At 35.3% G+C, this 23,520-nt stretch overlaps 1 protein-coding gene across 1 annotated transcript in view; it reads left to right on the plus strand.

The window, feature by feature from the left end:
- LOC114243102 (zwei Ig domain protein zig-8) overlaps window positions 1-23,520 on the plus strand; it is a 49,291-nt gene that overhangs the window by 9,263 nt on the left and 16,508 nt on the right. Inside the window, exon 2 of the mRNA XM_028174474.2 lies at window positions 17,451-17,545. Within this exon, the coding sequence (XP_028030275.2) occupies window positions 17,473-17,545 (73 nt within the window). The 5' untranslated portion in view covers window positions 17,451-17,472. The remainder of the gene's footprint in view (window positions 1-17,450; window positions 17,546-23,520) is intronic.

Consider the following 23,520-nt stretch of genomic DNA (forward strand, 5'->3'; position numbering starts at 1 on the left):
GACCTCTAGTATATTATTATAAGGTATAATAAAAAAAATCGGAAATGTCTGTATTCACTGGTGGATCGTGATATACGCTCACATAAGAAGATTGTATTGGTAATATGACCTGGTTTGAAATGTATATTTATTTGGTTATTTGTATGAAATTGGAAAATCGACCTCATCGTGTTCGATAAGAAGAGTTTTAGTTACCGATAGCCATTCACGATTGTATTAGTCATCTTGCTAATCATACCATTTGCATACTTCCCTGTCATTGTAAGTTCTATCATCAAAACTACACACAGTTTCAAAATACTTTAAAAATCCGATACACTGATAAAATGCTGCATAATGATCTTAATTAAAAAGAAATATTTCAATTTGCATCTTTAATACAGAGTAAATTTGTTGCATGCACTTGTGTAAAGGATACAATTTTTGTATACTCTTTCATAAAAATAGTATCATGTTGCATGGGTGCATTTTCATTAGTTTTCATCTCAATAGCACTGAATACGTAAGTGCTTACTAATCTTTTGTTGGTGTTCTGACGTAGGCGGTCAATGATGACGCTTCCAATCAACGAACTAGAGCCTGATGCATAGATCGATACTGTTAATCATTTGATCAAATGTTTGCAATAATATTGGACGGCCATTTTGGGTCTACAGACCCTTGGGAATAATGTTGGGTCAAGTTCGGGACGCGCTTAATGCTTTTGTTAAAACGATTGGAGATAAATGGTGCTCTGATTTTGTATGACTGGCCTAGTAAAACGACCTTGGCTAGCTACTTTAGTTATTTTGTATTAATTTGAAAAACTATTAAGTAGTAGTAGTAGTTTTATCTAAATTCTCAGTGTAATCTTCACTAATAATAGTACGGGTCTAGTTTTTTCATTCGAAAACTATTGTCTTATACAATATTAAATTAAAGGAATTCTAACCTATTTTTTTTAAATAGGAATTATAGCTAAAATATACAAAATTAAGAAAACAAAAATAAATTTTCGGAAACAATAAACAGGCTCTCGAACTTAAGTACCGACAAAGCATAAGGTTGTAAACTCAAATACTGTTATTTTATTGTACCTAACCTAACCTATCAAGATACTGATCATCAATTATGTAGAACGCTCCAATTTTTATGGCAGAACATTTGAATCCATTAAACTTTCAACGAGTCTTTTGAACGAAAACCTATTTAGTAAATCAGTCAAGAATCGCTGTCAACGTAGTCTCTCCGATCCAGAGGTCAATGGATCTTGAATAAAATTATTTGCTATGTTTAAATTGTTATTTTGTGATTCTAAAAACTATCATTTAATTTTGTTTGAAGGTCAAAGGGATGAAATATTTTCATTCAAATTGTTGCAAATGGATTAAAAACACACTTTAAAATATAGGCTGTGCATTTTGAATTTCAATTTAATTGAATTTTATTCTATCTCGTTTGATTATAATTGAAGTACCTAGTTTAAAAGGTTCATGTTTAAGAGTTTTTCCCAATAACTTCCTGAGATGATATAAATATCCATATACCTTGCGAAGATTAAACTAAAGAATGATTTGTGTAGATCGTGGCCTAATGAAGTCGTCATGGCCTATGCATAAGACGTCCGGTGCATTCGTATCTAGCGATGCACCGGTGTTCGAATCTCAGGCGGGTAGCAATTTTTCTAATGAAATACGTACTCAACAAATGTTCACGATTGATTTTCACGGTGAAGGAATAACATTGTGTAATAAAAATGAAACCTGTAAAATTATAATTTGCGTAATTACTGGTGGTAGGACCTCTTGTGAGTCCGCGCGGGTGGGTACCACCACCCTGCCTATTTCTGCCGTGAAGCAGTAATGCGTTTCGGTTTGAAGGGTGGGGCAGCCGTTGTAACTATACTTGAGACCTTAGAACTTATGTCTCAAGGTGGGTGGCGCATTTACGTTGTAGATGTCTATGGGCTCCAGTAACCACCTAACACCAGGTGTGAGCTCGTCCAACCATCTAAGCAATAAATAAAAAAAAAAAAGGTTATTTTTAAAAGACAAAGATCCAAGAAATTGTTTGTTCTTCAAATAAATGTACCAAATTATGTCTCCGATGCAGAGGTAACAAATAATTAAATTAACATTGCTACACTGATTTTTTTTAAACAAATTAGTTTCTGTTTTGCTAATGAGGATCTCGGTTCGTAGAATTTTTCGAATCGTTTGGCATTTCGAGTTTCGAATTTCTGTTTGGGTCAGAACATTCGTCATGATAAAATATTTTTTCATCAAGTTTACAGAATATTAAAATAAAACAATCCCACTCATGTGTAAGGGTAAAAATCTGAGCGAAAATAACCCTGGATAATCTTTATAGCCTGTCCAGCTATTAATGTTCCTGGTATCCAATCCTGATCTTCAAGATACTACTAGTACTGTTACGTCGTCATTCACAACAGTAGTGCCTTCACTTATATTCCACCTCGCCTCTTCATTCATAATCCGTTCATAATATCAGTCATTATAGTAATGAGTTTAAGACTTCAATTTATATGGAAGACTATGATAATCTTTAAGCACCGGGCCGTGAACATATCTGTCCATCATAGCTGTTTAAAAAACATTATACACGATGATGTCTTGATACTTATCCTGAGGTGTGAGGTATGGTTAAAATGGTTTCCACGAAATTAATAAAAACAAAAAAATAACGTTCCTGAGAATATCAGTAAAATTCGAAGAAAAAAATACTCGTAAGTTCTCCGACAAGTCCGAGATACGACATGGCATTAATGCCTTTTATAAAAGTTTTCTTCGACAAAAGTATAATTTAATTTGTTAGACCACAGTTTTGTTTGACCACATAAATAAATACCAGAATTTATTGACCCATGGGTCGAGTCAATACTTTCCAAAAGTGTACATATCCGCCTACACCTCTCAATCGAGGCTACAAAAGGAGTAAACACAACACAATGTACTGAGCAATTTGTATGGCACCAACATTATTTATTTAGGATTTCTGATTGTAATTTAGCTGTTCTCCGCTTACTTGTAACTTATTTTTGTTCCGACTAAATAAGTTTGCTATGAAATCGTTATTTTCTTTCTTAGCTTGGGTCTCACATTATGTTGAAGTCAACCGAGTTTTTGTTCTGAAGTTAATGAAGCATATACAGTAACTTCGGCAACTTGAAACAGTTTTACTCAAAGTGTTATATAAGCATGGGCATTGAAATCGGATCGGTCTGTAATAGATTAGGCAGTTTACGAAAATACTCATCACATAATCTATAACGACGAAAATTTACTTAGTACGGCATATTAAAACCCTGAACACATGGATGGATGGATGGATACATGTTCCTATCTCTACTGAGTACCGATTACTTCTTCCTCATTAAAAGGGTTTATTTAAACAAAAATTGAAACCTCACGCCCGGTATTGGTGTCTATTAGCGTCGTTATACCCATAACATCAGGTAGATTGTAAACTATGTGTACCCATTAAAAGAAATAAAGATTTTTTTTTAAAGCTAACTCACATGTAAGGTTATCAGATCGAAAAAGGCAGCTAACAGTTTTGAATTACTTTTTGGGAGGTTTTGGCACTATAATATTCAAATTCGTTGCTTTATGAGAGCATGTCGTGAAGAGAGACAATGATTATTTTAAATTTGGACATTTTATCTCAAAATAACACTTTGATGGTTTTTAGAAGTAATCTATTGATCCCAAACACAAATTTACCATACTCAATTCAAAGGTTTCGTAACATATTTAAGGTCACTATTATATATGTACTAGATCGACGGTACTTTCGAGAAGGACATTTTGGTTCAATGTAGGTTAATCTAAATAATAATATTTAAATCTCCTGAGAACATTCCCAATTAAACCACAATCAGAAGATTGTGTAGTATTTGTATATCTATATAATTGACATTAAAATTAATTTCTACATGCATGAAGGAGCATAACTCGTGAAGGGCTCGACCTATTTTCTTTTTTTTTGTTGTGTCCATAATTGTCTAGTATCTTTTTTTCCCGTATATTTCACAGGAGAATTTTCATGTAATACAAATAGTTATATTTACAACGGCGCGTAACCAAACTAGTAGGATCAATAGGCGGACGAGTAATACGAGATCAATGAATTTTCATTATTGAAAAGAATATTCCTTTAATAATTATAATCAAATAGTAGTTTGGAACATTCAAGTCAAAACGTACTATTGCGCTACTGTACCATATAATTGTCATTAAAAATTTTCAAAAAATCTGTTAAGGTCGATGCTCGGTTATCCAGCTATCTTCATGATCTGCAGAAAGCCCCAACTACTACTATCCCAAAACCCCCGACTACCCGAAACTTTGCTACAATGACCGGTATTTCGTTGCCCGGTTCATACATTTATGCCCAGCGGCTATCTTTTCAATCAATTTATCTCTTAATTTAATGAAGTTACATAGTTTTACGAAACATAGATATCGCAGGATTCGACCACGACCGCTCTGTGAAGAGTGTACGACTAGGAATAAGAAGGAGAAGAACATAGTTTTTTCACCGGATTTTGAAGGAAAATTGAATTATAAATAAATCAAGAATGGAATAGCAAATAGGGCTTTCGCAGCCTAAAGGTAACGGCCTAATTTGATACGCCGATGGTTTTGACACAAGTGCAGGAACGAGGCATATAGGAACGGGTCATATAGTAAAATCAGAGTAACTATTATAGTACTGAATATTATACATAAGCCTTCCAAGCAGAGAAATAAGCAACGAACACTTGCGCTGCATAAGTTTGGATAAATACGAAGATAGAACTACCTATTCATTTGTTTTTGGTGATAACCAACCTCTTCATGAAGCGCTGATAGTTTATAACTTCTATAAGGTCAAATCTTTCAGATTTGGGTACTTCATAGTTTGGAAACCTAGCCATGTGTGTACTGTGGCTTATGAATAATCTGCTGAACTTGTCAAAAACAACTCCAAAATGACAATCATTGTATTCGAACCGTGCATGGAAATTCAAGTAAGAGGCAATAGTCTATGGAGTACTGAAGAACTGTGTCTATACCAAAATCTCACTAGAATAGACGACTGCCTCGATTCTAAGATCTCACAAAAAGTTAAATTTATAAACAAAAGACAACAAGAAACAAGATAAAGCTAAAAAACTTTGTAGATATCAGGATGGCGTGCTCACTGGACTTTTATTATAGACAGCATTTCTACAGTATAAACTTAAACATAGACTATAAGTACCTGCAGATTCTGCATGGAAGACGTGTAAACTGTACATCAGTTACTCTTTTAATTTAACGGTCTATCAAACCCAAAATGTATGCGAGCTGTGTGGTGAGGACACCTCCTTATTATTGTTACAGATATGAGACCTGACACAAAATATCCTTAAGGATCGAAGTATCAAGCGGGAAGTCCACCCAGTCCTTCAAATATAAGATATGATATGGATTCAGTGCAATGTATCGAACTATTTAGGTCATCATGTAATTTTGTTGTGAGCAACCTTTTGGACAAAGTGAACAAAATTATAAGAAAAAAGTTTCTAATTATTAATTTGTTCGATAAACTTTTCACAGTCATAAATAAATTTAGATATTATTAAGGGCTGACCAAAATTCATTGATAATATGCAGATTGTGAAACTAATGGTACTTTTTTGCATAAATGTATCAATGAGCTTAAGGACACACAGAGCGCTTAACGATTTCTAGGGCACGTAGAAATCACAACACACATGTGTGAGGTTTTTAAGTGACTAAAATAGATTATAAGTATACTTACTAACAAAATGTATGGTGTCTTTACTGAAATAAAGGTTTAATAATAATAAGAACGACGTCAAAGTTGTCACCTTAGGATAAGAGGTAGAAGTCTCGATTGTGCTATATAACGGCTCTCTGACCCTCTGCACTAGAATGTACGGCTAATTTGGGACCTATTTCTGTCCCGCATGATCGAGATATTTCCACGTCATAAAACGTAATAATAAGTAGCAACCTGGGTGTTACTAAAAAACAAGAATGAGCAAATGTCAACGTTATCCAAGGTGCGGATTTTATCATGATTCTTGTGCGAATGAATAAATACTTTTGTTAAATTATTGTGGTGTTCTGAGTACATAAACCTGGGCATCGAATTTATAAATTTTATTTCTTTTTGTTTTTATACGTAATTATTTTAATGAGCTTTTTGCAAACGCACAGAAGACAGGCATAGCATTTTTGCTATAGTAAATCCAAAAATGATTCTAAATAAGATTCGAAGAAACATTCGTAATTCTCATTACTATATTACATAATTCGAACAGTAAAACGGATATCTAACAACATTTCACCATTAATTTCCATCATTACTACGAGACTTCCAACATCAGAAGCAATTTATTAAACGCGTACATAAAGCTAGATAGTGACCTGATGTCCTACAAATCGCCTCGTTCCACTACAATCGAGTTTATTGTCGGTCATTTGTACAATGTCCGTGACTCCTTTTATTCAATTTGATATAACACAATGACATAACGGTACATTGAAAGGGGGGAGAGTATTGTTACTACGACTTATACTGATATCTGACAGGTTGCGACATTTTAGACATCGTATTATATCGAACGCCTATGTTTCGTTTCCCATTTTTGGAGTAAATTTTGTGTGTTGATTTAAAGTATGATGCCAACAAAAAATATTTAATATGAGTGTAACCTAGCCACGATATCAGTAAATGCATGAAGGACGCTAATTTGTCAAAACTATTTTATGTTACAATATTTTTTTTATTGTTTAGATGGGTGGACGAGCTTACAGCCCACCTGATGATAAGTGGTTACTGGAGCCCATAGTCATCTACGACGTAAATGCGCCACCCACCTTGAGATATAAGTTATAAGGTCTCAAGTATAGTTAGAACGGCAGTCGCCACCCTTCAAACCGAAAAGCATTACTGCTTCACGGCAGAAATAGGCAGGGCGGTGGTGCCTACCCGCGCGGACTCTCAAGAGGTCCTACCACCAGTAAGAATGCGTTAAAGACGCTAATTTGTTAAACTATTTTGTATTACTAATTGTTTATTGATACTTTCACTTAGACAAAGTGACAACTACTACAGTACATACTCGTATAGGTAAAACGTGTACTGCTGATAACTTATGTTGAGCTAAACGACTACAATATTCGAGATTGATGACGAACTGATGTTGTAAGTTTTTTTTAAAACAAAAAAAAGTACTAACTGTGTCCTGGAGACCTTTCCGGTTTCACCAAGGTGGGCAATCACGGGTCTGCTAAGAGAGGTAGGCTTACTAACAGCTGCCCGAGCTTCTCCGAAGGAGAGCTATCAGCTCAATGGCAATTGCTCCGTGAATATGAATGTCAGTGCATAGGCCGTATTTCTTCAGTCCCAAATCCCCAGTCTATAGTGAGCTATGCAAAGAAAAGGTCTTCCACCGAGTGAATGATATTATAGTTCCGAAAACATAAATTTTATTGACTTTTTTTTTAATTCGCTTATTCGTCTTTTATTTTTGGAACGCTATTTTTGAAATCGTCATAATTTAAAAATAGAGTTTGGAGCACAGTTGAATTGTGAATCCTTTTGATTCGGCTTGTTAGACTTTACCAATATACGTCCCGGTTTGACATTTCAGTCGATACGAAACTTGACGCGGGATTATTTTGTGTTCGTTTTGTTATTGTCAGCCAAATAAAGCTACAGAAAGGAAATTTTCATTATGGACGTTCAAGGGGATTCGTTTTTTACTCATTTTATATGTATTAGCGTCACACGTATCCGTGTGTGAATGTAATGTGACTTTAATTACATTTTCACTCAGCTTTTGTTTTATCTTTGTGAATTTTGGTGATTGTGATTTTTTTGTATTTTCTATGAATGATCCTATGATATAGGAACGACATCAGAAGTATTTTTGTAACGAAGTTCCTTATGAGAGAATGCGGAGGAGTATCTAACCGGGAAAAAACGTCCATAACGTAAGATTTTTATTATTTATGTATAGTCTTAATATGATGGCTATACAGTACCTAATGACGGTTATTATTATTATTCATATAGCTGTTTCTTTGTATATTATTATTACATATTTTTTATAAATCATTGTAAATAAAATAAAGTTGATAACTTCGTAAAGTAGATTTTTTTTAATCAATAAAAAAATCATAATAAAAAATGTATACCCGAATAATTATTTTCTTTATACCACGAATAGAACTTAAAATTAATATTTTTATAATAAGGAACTTCGTTCCTATCCGGTGACCCACGACAGCACACATCTTTTTTTTTAAATTAAGTTGCCCAAAGAGCAGCGTATAACATTCGGAGCTCTCCTATCAAAAGAATTGGGAAGTTAGGGTGGCAGACAGATATAATGACACGTAATACCGTGTCATTGTATCTACTAATACCAGTCATATGGGCTTCAAAAATAAGCAGGAGGTGTTTTTTTATTACACGATATCATTCGTCGTAGAACTTGTTAAATAAAAAACATATGTTAAATATAATTTTCTTAATAGAAATAAGTAATTGCGTTAATTGAATTGGCATTTGAACCCAGATACAATTTCCACTATTGCATCGGATGTGTAATCGTTTAGGCCCCAATCCTCGATAAAACAGTTTTTCCTCTCTCAACCGCATATTAGTAATACGTTCGATTGCTTCGTCTGTAGTAGACATAAAAATAATCTATCAAATTATATTACAACTGAAACAAAGTAAGCGTTAAAAACATACGTAGGGAACAATTATCAACAACTGCTGCCAACATACACTGTAACGATCTGACCCTGATAAAGTTCCTAGTATAAGCACTGCATGTGAAATGTTTGAATAAAATGATTTGTTTCCGTTAACTTCGAGCGTTTCCGAGCTTCGAAAATAAAGTTGTCCCAGAGTGATGGATGAATGGAAATACGATGGATTTTGTAGGGATATTTTACGAACATACACACACGAAATATGAAAAAGTACCCCAAATATCAAATACAGTTTACAAAGAAACAAACTTTCTCGAACCGGAAATTAAACTCATACCCATAGTACAGTATAATAATTTACTCAACTAACAAGAGAATCGAATTTTTCACAAATTTAAAATAAATCAAACCGCAAAACAAATCATTTTTGGACTATAAATTCGTAACCTTATTAAACATACTACATATAAGACATAATCACGCAATAAATACTAAACTATAATATAATACAAACGATTTTTGAAATGAAAAAATACTTAAAAATTTGCCCACAGCATATTTTGGTCAATGAAATATGTACTTAACAAATGTTCACGATTGACTTCCACGGTGAAGGAATAACATCGTGTAATAAAAATCAAACCCGCAAAATTATAATTTGCGTAATTACTGGTGATAGGACCTCTTGTGAATCTACACGGGTAGGTACCACCACCCTATCTATTTCCGCCGTGAAGCAGTAATGCGTTTCGGTTTAAAGGGTGGGGCAGCCGTTATAACTATACTGAGACCTTAGAACTTATATCTCAAGGTGGGTGACGCATTTACGTCGTAGATGTCTATGGGCTCCAGTAACCACTTGATACCAGAAGGGCTGGGAGCTCGTCCACCCATCTAAAAAAATACTAATTCGCATACATATTAAAGTGAAACATCGTTTAAAATAATACATCAAAAGTCTACATCACTAAGCACCGTAACAAAAATACCGCAATCAGACAGAAAGGGTCAATGTTCAAAAGTACGTATCCTTCCATCGTACGCTTCCATACCATCCAATCAGACACTCTGCATCATAAATCACAGCGACAATAATATCTCATGAAACCTAGCAATGATTCGCGATTTTCATTGCTTTCTTTAGCGTTCCATTTTACTGAGAGCACTGTTTATTTCGTGTTCAAAGAATACATTTTTGCTGTCGCGTATATCGCGTTATTATTCTGAAGACGCTATCCGTTGCAGTATTGCTGGGTGTTTTCATATTTTATGTATACAGTTTCAAAGGAATCGTCACTTAACCGGTCTGTTTACCTTAAGTATCTTGTTTGTGTCGTAATAATTTGTACGGTGAATATCGCTACAGATAATTCTAGGTATATGTATGTAATTGAAAGAAGTGTTCAGATAAATCACATCTTTTACGACATTCGCATGAAACAATGATAATAAACGTTCGTCTTTTTGTCACATCCCTGTTTACGAGCAAAAAAGTCTCATTTTCAACGTATATTGCTTTTTCATGACCTTTGGGTTGGAAAATCCAATCATTCAAATGGTATTAATGTTCTTTTACTTCGTGAATAAATAAATTATGAATGTCACTAGAAATTGTTATTCATAATACAACGGATTTCATAATTTGCATTTAAATGGCCTGAATTTATGAAGTGTTGTTAATAAATTACAATCTATGTCATATTTGATGGAAGCTGATTGTGTAAATTATTAAAATTTATTTTTGTTTTGAGAACAAATTAAAGCAGAACACATTTTTTACTGGACATAGGTAGACAAGCTCACGGATGGTCGGGGGTACCCGAATAATTGTATCAACCTTCGAACCGGAATGCACCATAGCTTGATAGTTGAAAGATTATTGTATCTATCCGTACCATAAGCTCTCTCAATACTACTTGTTGTTGTTGTTGTAGTCCTAGGGTATCCCGCTTGTACATAGGGCCCTCACAAGTTGTCTCCACTTTACCCTGTCTTGCGCTTGCTCCTTGACATCACTCCAGGTCACGTTGGCAGTCCTCATCTCACTCTCTACGATGCGTCGCCAAGTGTGTACAGGGCGACCAGGTCTTCTCCTGCCAAGCGGTTGCCACTCAAACGCGATTGATGCTGCGTTGACTCCGCTGCGCCGTAGAGTGTGTCCTATCCAACGCCATTTCCGATGAGCAATGTCTTGCGCGATGGGAAATGTCGTTTATTATTACTTTACTTACTAATAGAATACTACCACATACTACTAGTATTAACTTGCAGTATTTTAGACCACGTCAACGGAAGAAAAAGTCAAAATACTGGTATTTTTTTCTTGCGAGTGTGCAATATGCAAACTAAAAATATTGAATATTAAACTAACGTAATCTAAAAATAGTAAGTATACTACAGCTTCAAAGTCAGCTTATGACAATATGCAGTCTTTTTGAATCTTAAAACATTGAGAACCAAAACTATTTATAGCCAATTATGCTATTATCGTCGTCGAAGTATCGAAGTCGTCGTGGCCTAACGGATAAGACGTACGGTGCATTCGTGTTGAACGATATGCACCGGTGTTCGAATCCCGCAGGCGGGTACCAATTTTTCTAATGAAATACGTACTTAACAAATGTTCACGATTGACTTCCACGATGAAGGAATAACATCGTGTAATAAAAATCAAACCCGCAAAATTATAATTTGCGTAAATACTGGTGGTAGGACCTCTGATGAGTCCGCACGGGTAGGTACCACCTTCCTGCCTATTTCAGCCGTGAAGCAGTAATGCGTTTCGGTTTGAAGGGTGGGGCAGCCGTTGTAACTATACTGAGACCTTAGAACTTATATCTCAAGGTGGGTGGCGCATTTACGTTGTAGATGTCTATGGGCTCCAGTAACCACTTAACACCAGGTGGGCTGTGAGCTCGTCCACTCATCTAAGCAATAAAAAAAAAAATAAAAAAAATATCATGTCTTTGATTGGCAAGTAACTACTTCGCATAAGAAGGTCGTCAGATTAGAAGTCATCGTGGTCTAAAGGATAAGACGCTCGGTCTAATCGTATCAAGCGATGCATCGGTGTTCGAATCCCGCTGGCGGATACCAATTTTTCTAATGTAATACGTACTTAACAATTGTTCACGATTGACTTCCACGGTGAAGGAATAACATCGTGTAATAAAAACCAAACCCGGAAAATTATAATTTGAGAAATTGATGGTAAGACATTTTGAGTCCGCACGAGTAGGTACCACCACCATGGCTATTTCTACCGTGAAGCAGCAATGCCTTTTTATTTGAAGGGTAGTTCAGCCGTTGTACTGTTAAAACAGAGACTTAGAAATTATGTCTCGAGATAGGTGGCATTTACGTCGTATGGGCTCCGGTAACCATTTAACACCAGGTGGGCCGTGAGCTCGTTTATCCACCTAAGCAATAAAAAAAGGCTATCAACCAAGGTCGTTAACAGGATTAAGCTAGGTAACCGCATAAACACCTCATGGGTTCCGGCAACCTCTTAATACCGGGTACACTGAGCTGATCCAACCATGTAGCATAAAAGTGATCATAGTGAAGCCCAGTCCTGCACATAAAAACAAAGCACCTCGTATATCAAGTATTTGACAATTCAATACCATTAAAAAATGTTGCCAAAACGTAAAGAAATAAAAATTATATTTAAAAATCTTCATACAATATTATAATATAGCTACCAAAATGTTTCTGAGCTCCAGTGCATGGACATTTCACATTCTGTGGGCTCGCGACATTACAAGACAATTTTGTTTACGATTTCCTTAAAAGGAATGGAGATACTACGGCATGTGCGTATTTACTGGCACGGGTATGTATTTAATAAGACCATACGTTTTATTTGTAACGAGACAGTCCCATGATATTTTTTTTAGTGCTTAGATCGGTGGACGAGCTCACAGCCCACCTGGTGTTAAGTTACCGGAGCCCATAGACATCTACAACGTAAATGCACCACCCACCATGAGGTATAACTTCTAAGGTATCAGTATAGTTACAACGGCTGCTCCACCCGTCAAACTGAAACGCATTTTTTTTATTTTTATTGCATAGATGAGTGGACGAGCTCACAGCCCACCTGGTGTTAAGTGGTAACTGGAGCCCATAGACATCCACAACGTAAATGCGCCACGCACCTTGAGATATAAGTTCTAAGATCTCAGTATAGTTACAACGGCTGCTCCACCCGTCAAACTGAAACGCATTACTGCTTTACGGTAGAAACAAGCAGGGCGGTAGTACCTACCCGTGCGGACTCACACGAGCTCCTACTACCAGTAGGTGGTTACGCAAATTATATTTTTCCGTGTTTGATTTTTAGTACATGATGTTATTCCTTCACCGTTGAAGTCAATCGTGAACATTTGTTATACACGTATTTTATTAGAAAAATTGGTAGCCGCCTGCGGGATTCGAACACCGGTGCATCGCTAAATACGAATGCACCGGACGTCTTATCTTTTAGGCCACGACGACTTCGACGACGTATTCCAAAACCAACAAATTTTATTGGCTTGAACGTTCGATTATGATTTGTAAATTTTCGATAGTTTTTAAATAAGGCAATTTCGCGTCATATTCGATGAAATCTCTGTACTTACATTTATATAACTTCAAAACTATAGATTCTCAACGGACACAACAAATAAATTTGATACCTATACGATGTGAAATTAGTAGTATTGAAGTTAGTAGTGTGTGTAGTTAGCTCTTGTTTTCACGTTGTTTTCAAATATACTTTTTTGTCGTACTGTTAACATTTAAATTTAGCCTATTTTTCCGCTGTTTGTAAAATTGCTGTAACATGTCATAGTGTGTTATAAGAGATTGCTGTACATGCCTGTACTTAATTTTATACATGTTAATTTTAAGCTTGAATGTTTTGTGTGTATTGCTGTTGGTGTGTCTAAATAAATAAATAAATAAATGTGTATGTATATGTAAATCAACTTTTATAAATGACATAGTTAATGGTAATTATTTCAATATTACATATTTTATAATCCCAATACCGATTTTTAAAACATATTAAATATCTTACATTGCCTTGTTCCGTGATGAGATTAATTACAATACTATGTACATCTTATATATAATGTATGCAAAATTATATAACACACTATATATCTTATTCAGATTGAAATCAGCAAAATTATAAATTTGATATTTATGTAACGTTCAAAGTAAGCGTAAATGTTTGTGAGTAAAAAATCGCGAGTAGGCGTATGAAATTTCATTATTGATAGCTGAGTCCCGCGATGTTACCCGCTGTTATTGTTGTACCGCGGGTGACGCCGCGGGGCGAAGCTAGTCTAAAAAAGTTACTCCTTATATCATCAGCTTCCTATCAGTGAAAGTCCCGTCAAAATCGGTCCAGCCGTTCCAGAGATTAGCCGGAACAAACAGACAGACAGACAGATAGACATACAGAAAAATGTTATTTTGGTGTATGTACCGTATATGGATGTAGTAAAAAGCGGTTATTTCAATATTACAAACAGACACTCCAAGATAAATTATTAAATTCGATGGGGCTGAATGGTATTACTCTTTAAAATTACGATCTATAAAGCGTATTTTTTTAACTTGTCACTTTTCTGGCCCGTACTACATTTAAAATGTGTGGTCACTCTACATACCGGTACGTAAGTGTAAAAGTTTTTAATGTCTCCGACCAAGCAATAACTCAAACGAGATAAAGACAAACGTATCTTTGTATGGGCCAATGTTATGGTTACGTCTTACGCATTCTGATTTTTGACGACTGGATTTGTTAGACACGATGTTTGGAATTACATATTCAGGTGCATATGAACACAAATGTTTGGAATGCAGTAAATTTAAACTCTATAGTTAACCGTTTGATCATACGATACTTAAATATAACTATACAATTAAACTAAAAACTTCGATCTTGCGTCACACCACCTTGAGACATGAGGTCGAGATTGATATTGTGAAATTAGTCACGTTATCTATGCTTCATTGAACACTTAAAACCAAAAAATATACCCATCTTTTATAACAAAAACTGATCAAGGTTACTCCGATTTTCGTATCTAAAAATTATGATTAAATCCTGCTCAAACTTGTCCATTCAATACAAAAACTGATGTGACAAATTCAACGTTCTACTTGACCTTTTTATTCGTAAGCTGAAAAAGAATTTTGATCTTAAAACGTCCTCGTTCTCCGTCACTTACCCCGAAAGGTGCCTACCAGCCTAATTCCTTTCATGTCTATAATTAAATTCCTTCACTGGACCAGTTTTTCGCCAATGTTTGAAACCAATGTTTATCGTTTTAAGATCATGAAAATCTAAACTATGGAAGTTTTGGAACAAAGTTCCTTATGGGACGATGCGGAGGGGTACCCTAACCGGGAAAAAACGTCCGTAACGTAAGATTTTTTCTATTTATTTTGTTATCAACCTGGGGTTCCCCCAGGGTGAGGCTGCTCCATTGTGCTGCGGAGTGGTTGACCCTTGCGACTATTTTTATGGATAAAAAAATCATAATAAAAAATGTATATCCAAATAATTATTTTCTTTATACCTTAAGAACTTAAAATTAATAATTTTATAATAAGGAACTTCGTTCGTATCCGGTGTCCTACGACACCACACATCTTTTTTAAATAAAAGTGTAATTTAAAAGTAACTTCTACTTAGAATCAGATGTTAAAACAACGCAACGTTTGAAACTTATCCCCGAGATAACACAAGGGCCGCTGCGCGACACTGCAGACAGATAAAATCAGCGTTATCTACTCTTGTTTAAAGCCTGCGCGATTGAATGTTCCGTCTTTTGTAGTGAAAAGCGACTGTTCTTTTCCCAATTTATTTTCGTTTTAGGAGACTGAAGGAATGGCTTTATGCAAATTCCAGTTTTGGATTGACATTTTATGGTAATTGGAACTTTCGGTTGGATGGCGGTGGAAAAAAAAATTTGAAACCCTTTTAGTTCTAAATTCGCACAAGACGACAAATGTATCAGTCACTCTTCTTTTAATCGTGATTCAGTAGATAAGCTCCATGATCCACTTGCCTACTCAGTAATAAGTAATTCAAGTTCATCACATACGTGACTGTCATGACAATCAGGTAATGCTAATTTGAGGACAGGTGGCAGTATTGAGAAGGGGAATATGGGAAACACAGACCGATATACATGTAAAGAAAAACCTTTATTATTTAAAACTTTTAAGTTTTTAAAAAGGATTTCTTCAGTGTCATTCAGTATCATGCAGTGCAGTTTAGCATTCAGGAAAAAGAGAGTTCAGTTTTGTATAGTTTATTAATACTATTTACTGTCTAATATTCAATATTATAGGTATAACAACGGTAGAACAACAGTCGGTAGAAAAACAGTCCAAATGTTGTTCGGAACTTGTATATTCAAACTTATCTTTCAGATGTAGTAAGCGATATTCTGGCATCTGTCAATTATCTTGTGTTCTGTGATGGCTACCGTCACAACATTAATTTTAAAAAAGACTAAGGGCTTAAAATATTTTCTTATTATATAACAGAAAAACGCAATTAACTATTTTATTGTTTACCAGCTGACCCGGCAGACTTTGTAGTGCCTCAATCGATAGATAAAAGACCTACGGGGGACACATCAAAGGAAAAACAAAATTGTTATTTTTATTTAATTCCGAGCATTTTCATATTTATCTACCTTTTAAACCTTCCTGGACTTCCACAAATAATTCAAGACCAAAATTATCCAAATCTGTCCAGCCGTTCTCGAGTTTTAGTGAGACTAACGAACAGCAATTCATTTTTATATATAGAGATTCATTCTTAAGTACTCTATATCATTATATACATATTTAGACGCGTTTATATATATACATAGACATTAAAAGCCTGGATAAAGACCAAACAAACCTGATCATTACACGAACGTTTGTCCAATGTGTGAACCGAACTCAGGCCAGCACTCAGGAGTGCTAACTATGGCATCGTCGAGTCAGTCGAAGATATGATAGTATTGAATAACACTAGACTCTCAAAGTGTAAAAGCGTGACTGCTTTGGATCTGAAATAAACAAAGGAGTGGTTAAAGCCCTCCCGTTCTGACTTACGTTGATAAACAAAAACAAATAAATAATTACAGCTAACAATTATAATTATTTGACCGTCGATGTTCAGGAAAAGCATTAGTGTTTCTATTACGAGTATAAAATTTAAAATGAATATGAAATGCATCACAGAAATCAACAAGGTAGATGTAAATGATCCCAAGTTTCGTACCGGAACATCGATAATATTTTTACTAAAAGTTGTGAAATGATAACCGGAACGTGACATCTACCACCTAAATAATATAAAAAAATAAATCTTTCTTCTCTACGTACATCCATCCAACATATGCGACGTTTTGTTTCTAACTGTTAAGAAAAACAATTTCAATACGTAATTTCGAAGATCAAGCTATAAACCATCGATCGGCTACAAATGCATCGATATTACCAGCACTAATATAAATAAGAATAGAATCTCGATAAACAGTTTTTAAACAACTTAAATTAGGTGTTAGTTGATTCTCAAAAAAATACTAGTTTCGGGAATTCAAAAAAACTCGAACGTATGCGATATCTAGATTGCTCTAAGCACTTTAATGCTATTATTGTGTCAATAATTTTCAACGTGCTAAAAAAATCTATATTAAGGTTATTAACACTTCAGTATGTTTCCAGATATCGATACCTTACGGTCGTTATGGGCCCTATCGTGAGCGGAGCCAGACCCGTTTTATGGCTATCTCTTCTGCATGGATTCTTTTTCCTCATCGGTAAGTACGTAACACTTTAAGTAAGACGTAAACATCTGAATATTCTGGTAAAAAAAACTCTCCATAAGATTTCGGAGAAAATGGATTCTGTGTAAGAAATAAATGAAAACACTTTTTCTTCGAAATTGTAACGACACGAGTTGCTCGAATAGTGGTATCGGTTGTGTTGCCGACATATAACAGGCAAATTTTCTCGCCACAATTAATGATCTTAGGAATTATATGAACTATCATTAGGTCTCACGCAATGCAGTAAGCACACTACATAGTATAAAACAAAGTCGCTTTCTCTGTCCCTATATCTGTCTGTCCCTATGTATGCTTAAATCTTTAAAACTGCGCAACGGATTTTGATGCAGTTTTTTAATAGATAGCGTGATTGAAGAGGAAGGTTTATATGTATAATGACATCCATTAAATAGTGGAGAAATCAATAATAAATTACAGTTACCGAAGCGAAGCAAGGGCGGGTCGCTAGTATATAAATATAAGAAAAACAGTCGGTGAAGTTGAATAAGTATTAAAATCAAATAATTATCCCATAATAATAAAATCAATGTTTCTTTGTTTCTTCTCTCTGCGTCATTCTGCGTTTCTAAGCCATTTTTCCAATAGTGATATATCTTGGTAGAATTGTCGTTAGCTTTCCGGGGAAGTTTTATGACACAATATGATAATAGCGAAGCTACACGATTAACACACATATCTGTTTACATATAGTAATACCCACGACAGAGCACGCTCTGTGATTTGAATTTGCTACTAATAAAAATAAGTCTCGAAAACTAACGAAATAAGTTTTTTAATGGAATCGAAACATAAACTTCTATAACATCACATATATTTTAACGGATTAAAAGAAAGAAAACACTAAATCTCTGGGTTCCATTACTTTAATATTAAATTTTAATGTTTGGTTTTTCGTGTGTTATGCGCTGCCATATCGTTATTTCAATTCGTCATATTGTCGTCGTCGTGGCCTAAAGGATAAGACGTCCGGTGCAATCGTGTTGAAGGGATGCACCGGTGTACGAATACCGCAGGCGGGTACCAATTTTTCTAATGAAATAAGTACTCAACAAATGTTCAGTATTGACTTCCACGATTGACTTCCACGATGAAGGAATAACATCGTGTAATAAAAATCAAACCCGCAAAATTATAATTTGCGTAATTACTGGTGGTAGGAGCTCTTGTGAGTCCGCGCGGGTGGGTACCACCACCCTGCCTATTTCTGCCATGAAGCAATAATGCGTTTCGGTTTGAAGGGTGGGGCAGCCGTTGTAACTATACTTGAGACCTTAGAACTTATATCTCAAGGTGGGTGGTGCATTTACGTTCTAGATGTCTATGGGCTCCAGTAACCACTTAACACCAGGTGGACTGTGAGCTCGTCCACCCATCTAAGCTATATAAAAAAAAATCGCGATCAAAATTTGTCCACTTATAAGCAACAAGCACTTGCTCGAAACCGTACACCAAAAACTTACAATGAGTCTAGCTTTCGTTTAGCTAATTTCAAGTCAACAAATCTAAATATATTTAACATCGTTGTGTATTGCGATTGTCACAGCGGTGCGTGACTGGAATTTGCTACTTATAAAATAAGTCTCGAAAACTAACGAAATAAGTTTTTTAATGGAATCGAAACATAAACTTCTATAACATCAATTATATTTTAACGCACTAAAAGAAAAAAAAACACTAAATCTCTGGGTTCCATTACTTTTTAACGCAAAATAAAATAATAAACCATTTTATAGTGTATTAGCTGTTTCCCAATAAAAGGCAGTCAAGCTCGCAACACTATGAGGATACAATTTTCTCAAACTGAATGATGTATGCCCGTAAATCATGAGAAAAAGTGGGATCACCATCCGTGCGTACTTCTCCGGGACAGTGCCCCATTTATTTGTATGAATATTTCAGTAGAGGCGCACCGCTGGTTTAGTCCATTAGCAAAATAAGGTAACCCATTGATAAACTGTTGCTCTTATAAATATTCTGATTTAATGGTTGCCTTTAATTTGCCGAAGCCGTATCTGGGCCGTTTCGATCCTCTTCAAATGATTCTCGAAATGAGAACTGTCTTAGTCCCAGAAAAAAAAATTCATCCCGTCCATTCGATAGGGCTTACGACTGTGATAAAGTATGCTTTTATGTTACAAGGTTGAAAAAAGTTCTCAGAGGTTCTACTGATGGCCATAAGCTACGGTGATAACTCGCTGATGACACTAGATGCACCTGATGACCATATTATTATGCCGTCAAGACAACAACAAAAATTCAATTTTTTTCTTCGAAAACTCCTCGCAGCGTGATAATCAATGATAACCATGGTCTCATAAATTTATTACAGTAAAGATAAAAAATACCTTTTTTGTTTTTTGGCCATTTTCTTTTGCATAAAGTAAAGTCATGGTGTCCCTAGTCACGGTACAAGGTTCGTATACTTTATTTCCGTTCAGTCGACTGGCTCTGAATAGCGAGAGCGACGATGTTATGTTAAATGCGTGGCTTGTAGGTGCTTGTGAACGTCGTGTCTTAAAAACCCAATAGATCTCCGTAAAACCTGATATCTGGAGCAGAAATTTCGTGATTTTTATGAACCTTTCAGTGGGGAAAAGCGCTTTTTGTCTTTTAGGTCATACTACATTAAATGTATTGAACTGGATTAAAATCTGATTAAATTATTTTCGTTTGTTGTAAAGTTATCATTCTTCTTCGATTCTTTGTATATTTTATGCCATTTGTTCTAAAGGGAATGCTCTAAAGAATTGTTCAAGATAATATCGTTCTTTTTTATCGCAACACCAAAGCAGAGTTATTTTTTTATTGCTTATGTGGATGTATGATATAATGGCCTTCCTGGTATTAATTGGCTACCGAAAACCATAAACATCACAACCTCAAAGTAGTCCCCATTAACATAAGACTATTTGTGCGTATCTACAGTAGGTTTACTAGATACATTTGTGACGATACACGTTCATCATTAGATGGGCCAAATGCTCATCTAATTTAAAAGCAATAAAGAAATACAAATTGATTTGTATTGTTTCTAATTAATCATTATGATATACGAATTAAGCAGACGAATCGGTCGACAGTGAATAAGCGAAGTAGATTTATTACTGGTGGTAGGACATCTTGTGAGTCCGCACTAGTAGGGACCATCCCCTGCCTATCTTTGCGGTGAAACAGTAATCGGTTTAGAGGGCGGGGCAGCTGTTGTACTGTAAAAACTGAGACCTAAAAACTCGTCTCGACCTCAGCCTCGAGGTGGGTGGTGGCACTTACGTCTTAGGGGATCTATGGGCTCCGGTAACCACTTAACACCAGGTGGGCCGTGAGCTCATCCAGACATTTAAGCAATAAAAAATACCTTGTAACGGTTGAAGTACATATCTGTTCATGAATTACGAATCTAAATTTTCAAGGAGAAATCTTCATGAACCATATTACAGCAGAAGCTATAAACTTATTATTCATTATCGTAATACAGAAATCCATTTGAGTTATCACATTATTGGCCGTAAAATTCATAAAAGCACCGCACGAAGAGCAGCGCTATTCTTAAGACACGCTGAACAGCTAACAACTTAATAAAATAAAATCCTTTAAAACGCGTTATCAAAAGGCACTTTTTAGGTTAATAAACTTGAGCAACTAGATAAATGTTTTACTGCCACAGGAAATTGACTGAAGTGGCACATTTTTGGTGAGGTTTAACATCCCATATATCCCACCCGCCCGGTGGTGATTTTCTCAAAAAACGAAAACATCAAGCATGACCTCTTTTTGACTCAACCAACATGAACTCTTTTTGAGCATTCACTGATATTTTCGTTCGTCCCTGATGTGAAATAATTTGATTACTATACATATCAACGTTTTCCGTTAGGTTTCCGTATCACCATCAACGCTTGATTTTAAATAAGAATAATTAATAAAAACAATATTATTGATGTGGAAATTTAATCTCGTAATAACCTGAAGAGTGGGGGGCCTATAAGATTTTCTTTATTGCCATTGATGATTATGAGGGGGACGACAAAAATATAAGCGGTCATAATTTCTGGTAGACCTTAACAATCACAGAGGCACATCCAAACTGCTGCTTACTGAAATCTAGACTTTATTGGTATAGAAATAATCCTCACTGTAAGATTCCTTTCTGTTTCTACTACAGAGGTTTGCATCGGTCATATTTATTACCTGAAACCATTTAACTACAGGTTTCGCTAAAACAAAATTGCAATTAAAATAGATACAGATGATTATAAAATGTACTGTGGATTTTTTTTGGATAAGCATAATTTAATGGACGGTGACTTAACCAATTTTTTTTTCTGCTATTAAACGACGATTTTTTATTGTTATAGAATAACATTTTTAACACGGCAAAGTCGGGAATACCCGGAAACAGTGACTATAACGCCTTTTTTATTTATTTATTTCTTCAAAAATTAATTATAAATAAAGATTCGATTATTTACTTTAAGGCTATGCTAAAAAGCGTCGCGGTTGGCCGGAAGCATCGTTTTGCACCACTCAACCGAAACTAATTTAAACTTTAACGCCACTTCCATTAATAAATACGAAACTCATTATACGGAGTTTTCAGAAATCGATTAATTAAATTTTAAGTGTGCATCACAAATTGTGTAAGTTCTAGTGTGATTTTCTGTAGCTTTATATTCAATATTTACGATTGACGTGGCGGCTGTTCTGTTCTTCTTCGGTTTGTCTTCTTCTTTAAATAATTGTCTTTTCTTTTTTTGTGGGGTGACGAACGAGCCCATCTAAGCCTTGTAAGATATAACGGCCGTCTGGTGTAGTGGTAAGTGACATGGTCACTACACAGGAGGGTCGCGGGTTCGAATCCCGCCAAGGGAAGATATTTGTATGATAAATATAAATGTCTTTTCCAGGGTTATGGATGTATATTAAATATAATATGTATGTGTATAATAAAAATCTTACATTTATATCCGTTATCTGGTACCTGTAACACAAGTTCTTTACGAACTTAGCACGGGACCAGTTAACGTGGCGTGATTGTTAGTAAATAATTATTTATTTATTTATTAAAAAAAAAAAAAAGTCAAAATGTTAAATATATTGCATAGTAACTGTCCCACCCTTGAACCCGGAAAGCATCACTACTACACGGCAGAAATAAGTAACACTAGCAGATGACCGAGCTTTACTCGCTTTTTTTTATATATTTTGTTTTTTTGAAATTATATTTAAATACGAAATACATATTGATAAAATGATGAAATATTAATAATATTTTTCGATCTTACCGACAGAATAATAAAAAAATAAAAAATAAAAATTATCGATAAAGTTCATTATTGAAAACACGAATAAAACAACATTTACTGAAAATAAATTGTAGCTTTTTTTTTTTTTTATTGCTTAGGTGGGTGGACGAGCTCACAGCCCACCTGGTGTTAAGTGGTTACTGGAGCCCATAGACATCTACAACTTAAATGCGCCACCCACCTTGAGATATAAGTTCTAAGGTCTCAGTATAGTTACAACGGCTGCCCCACCCTTCAAACCGAAACGCATTACTGCTTCACGGCAGAAATAGGCAGGGCGGTGGTACCCACCCGCGCGGACTCACAAGAGGTCCTACCACCAGTAACAGTAGCTAGATCGATTTATCGCCCCCGAAATCACCTGTATGCTAAATTTTATGAAAATCGTTGGAGCCGTTTCCGAGATTCAGATTATTAAATATACAAGAATTGCTCGTTTAAAGATATAAGATAATGTATCTAATGCATCATAATGTATCTAATGCAGGCTTACTATGCGCCCCACCACCATTAAATGTCAGTTAACAATCGTCGTACGTTGGTATAATACTCAGAAAACGCTACTAGTCATTCGGTGTATCCCGAAGTTATTTACGATACGGAAAAATATTGGGTGGAAACAAGGAAAAATATTGGGTGATG

This window comes from Bombyx mandarina, chromosome 12 (assembly GCF_030267445.1).
Source record: "Bombyx mandarina strain Sakado chromosome 12, ASM3026744v2".
In the NCBI taxonomy this organism is placed as follows: Eukaryota; Metazoa; Arthropoda; class Insecta; order Lepidoptera; family Bombycidae; genus Bombyx; species Bombyx mandarina.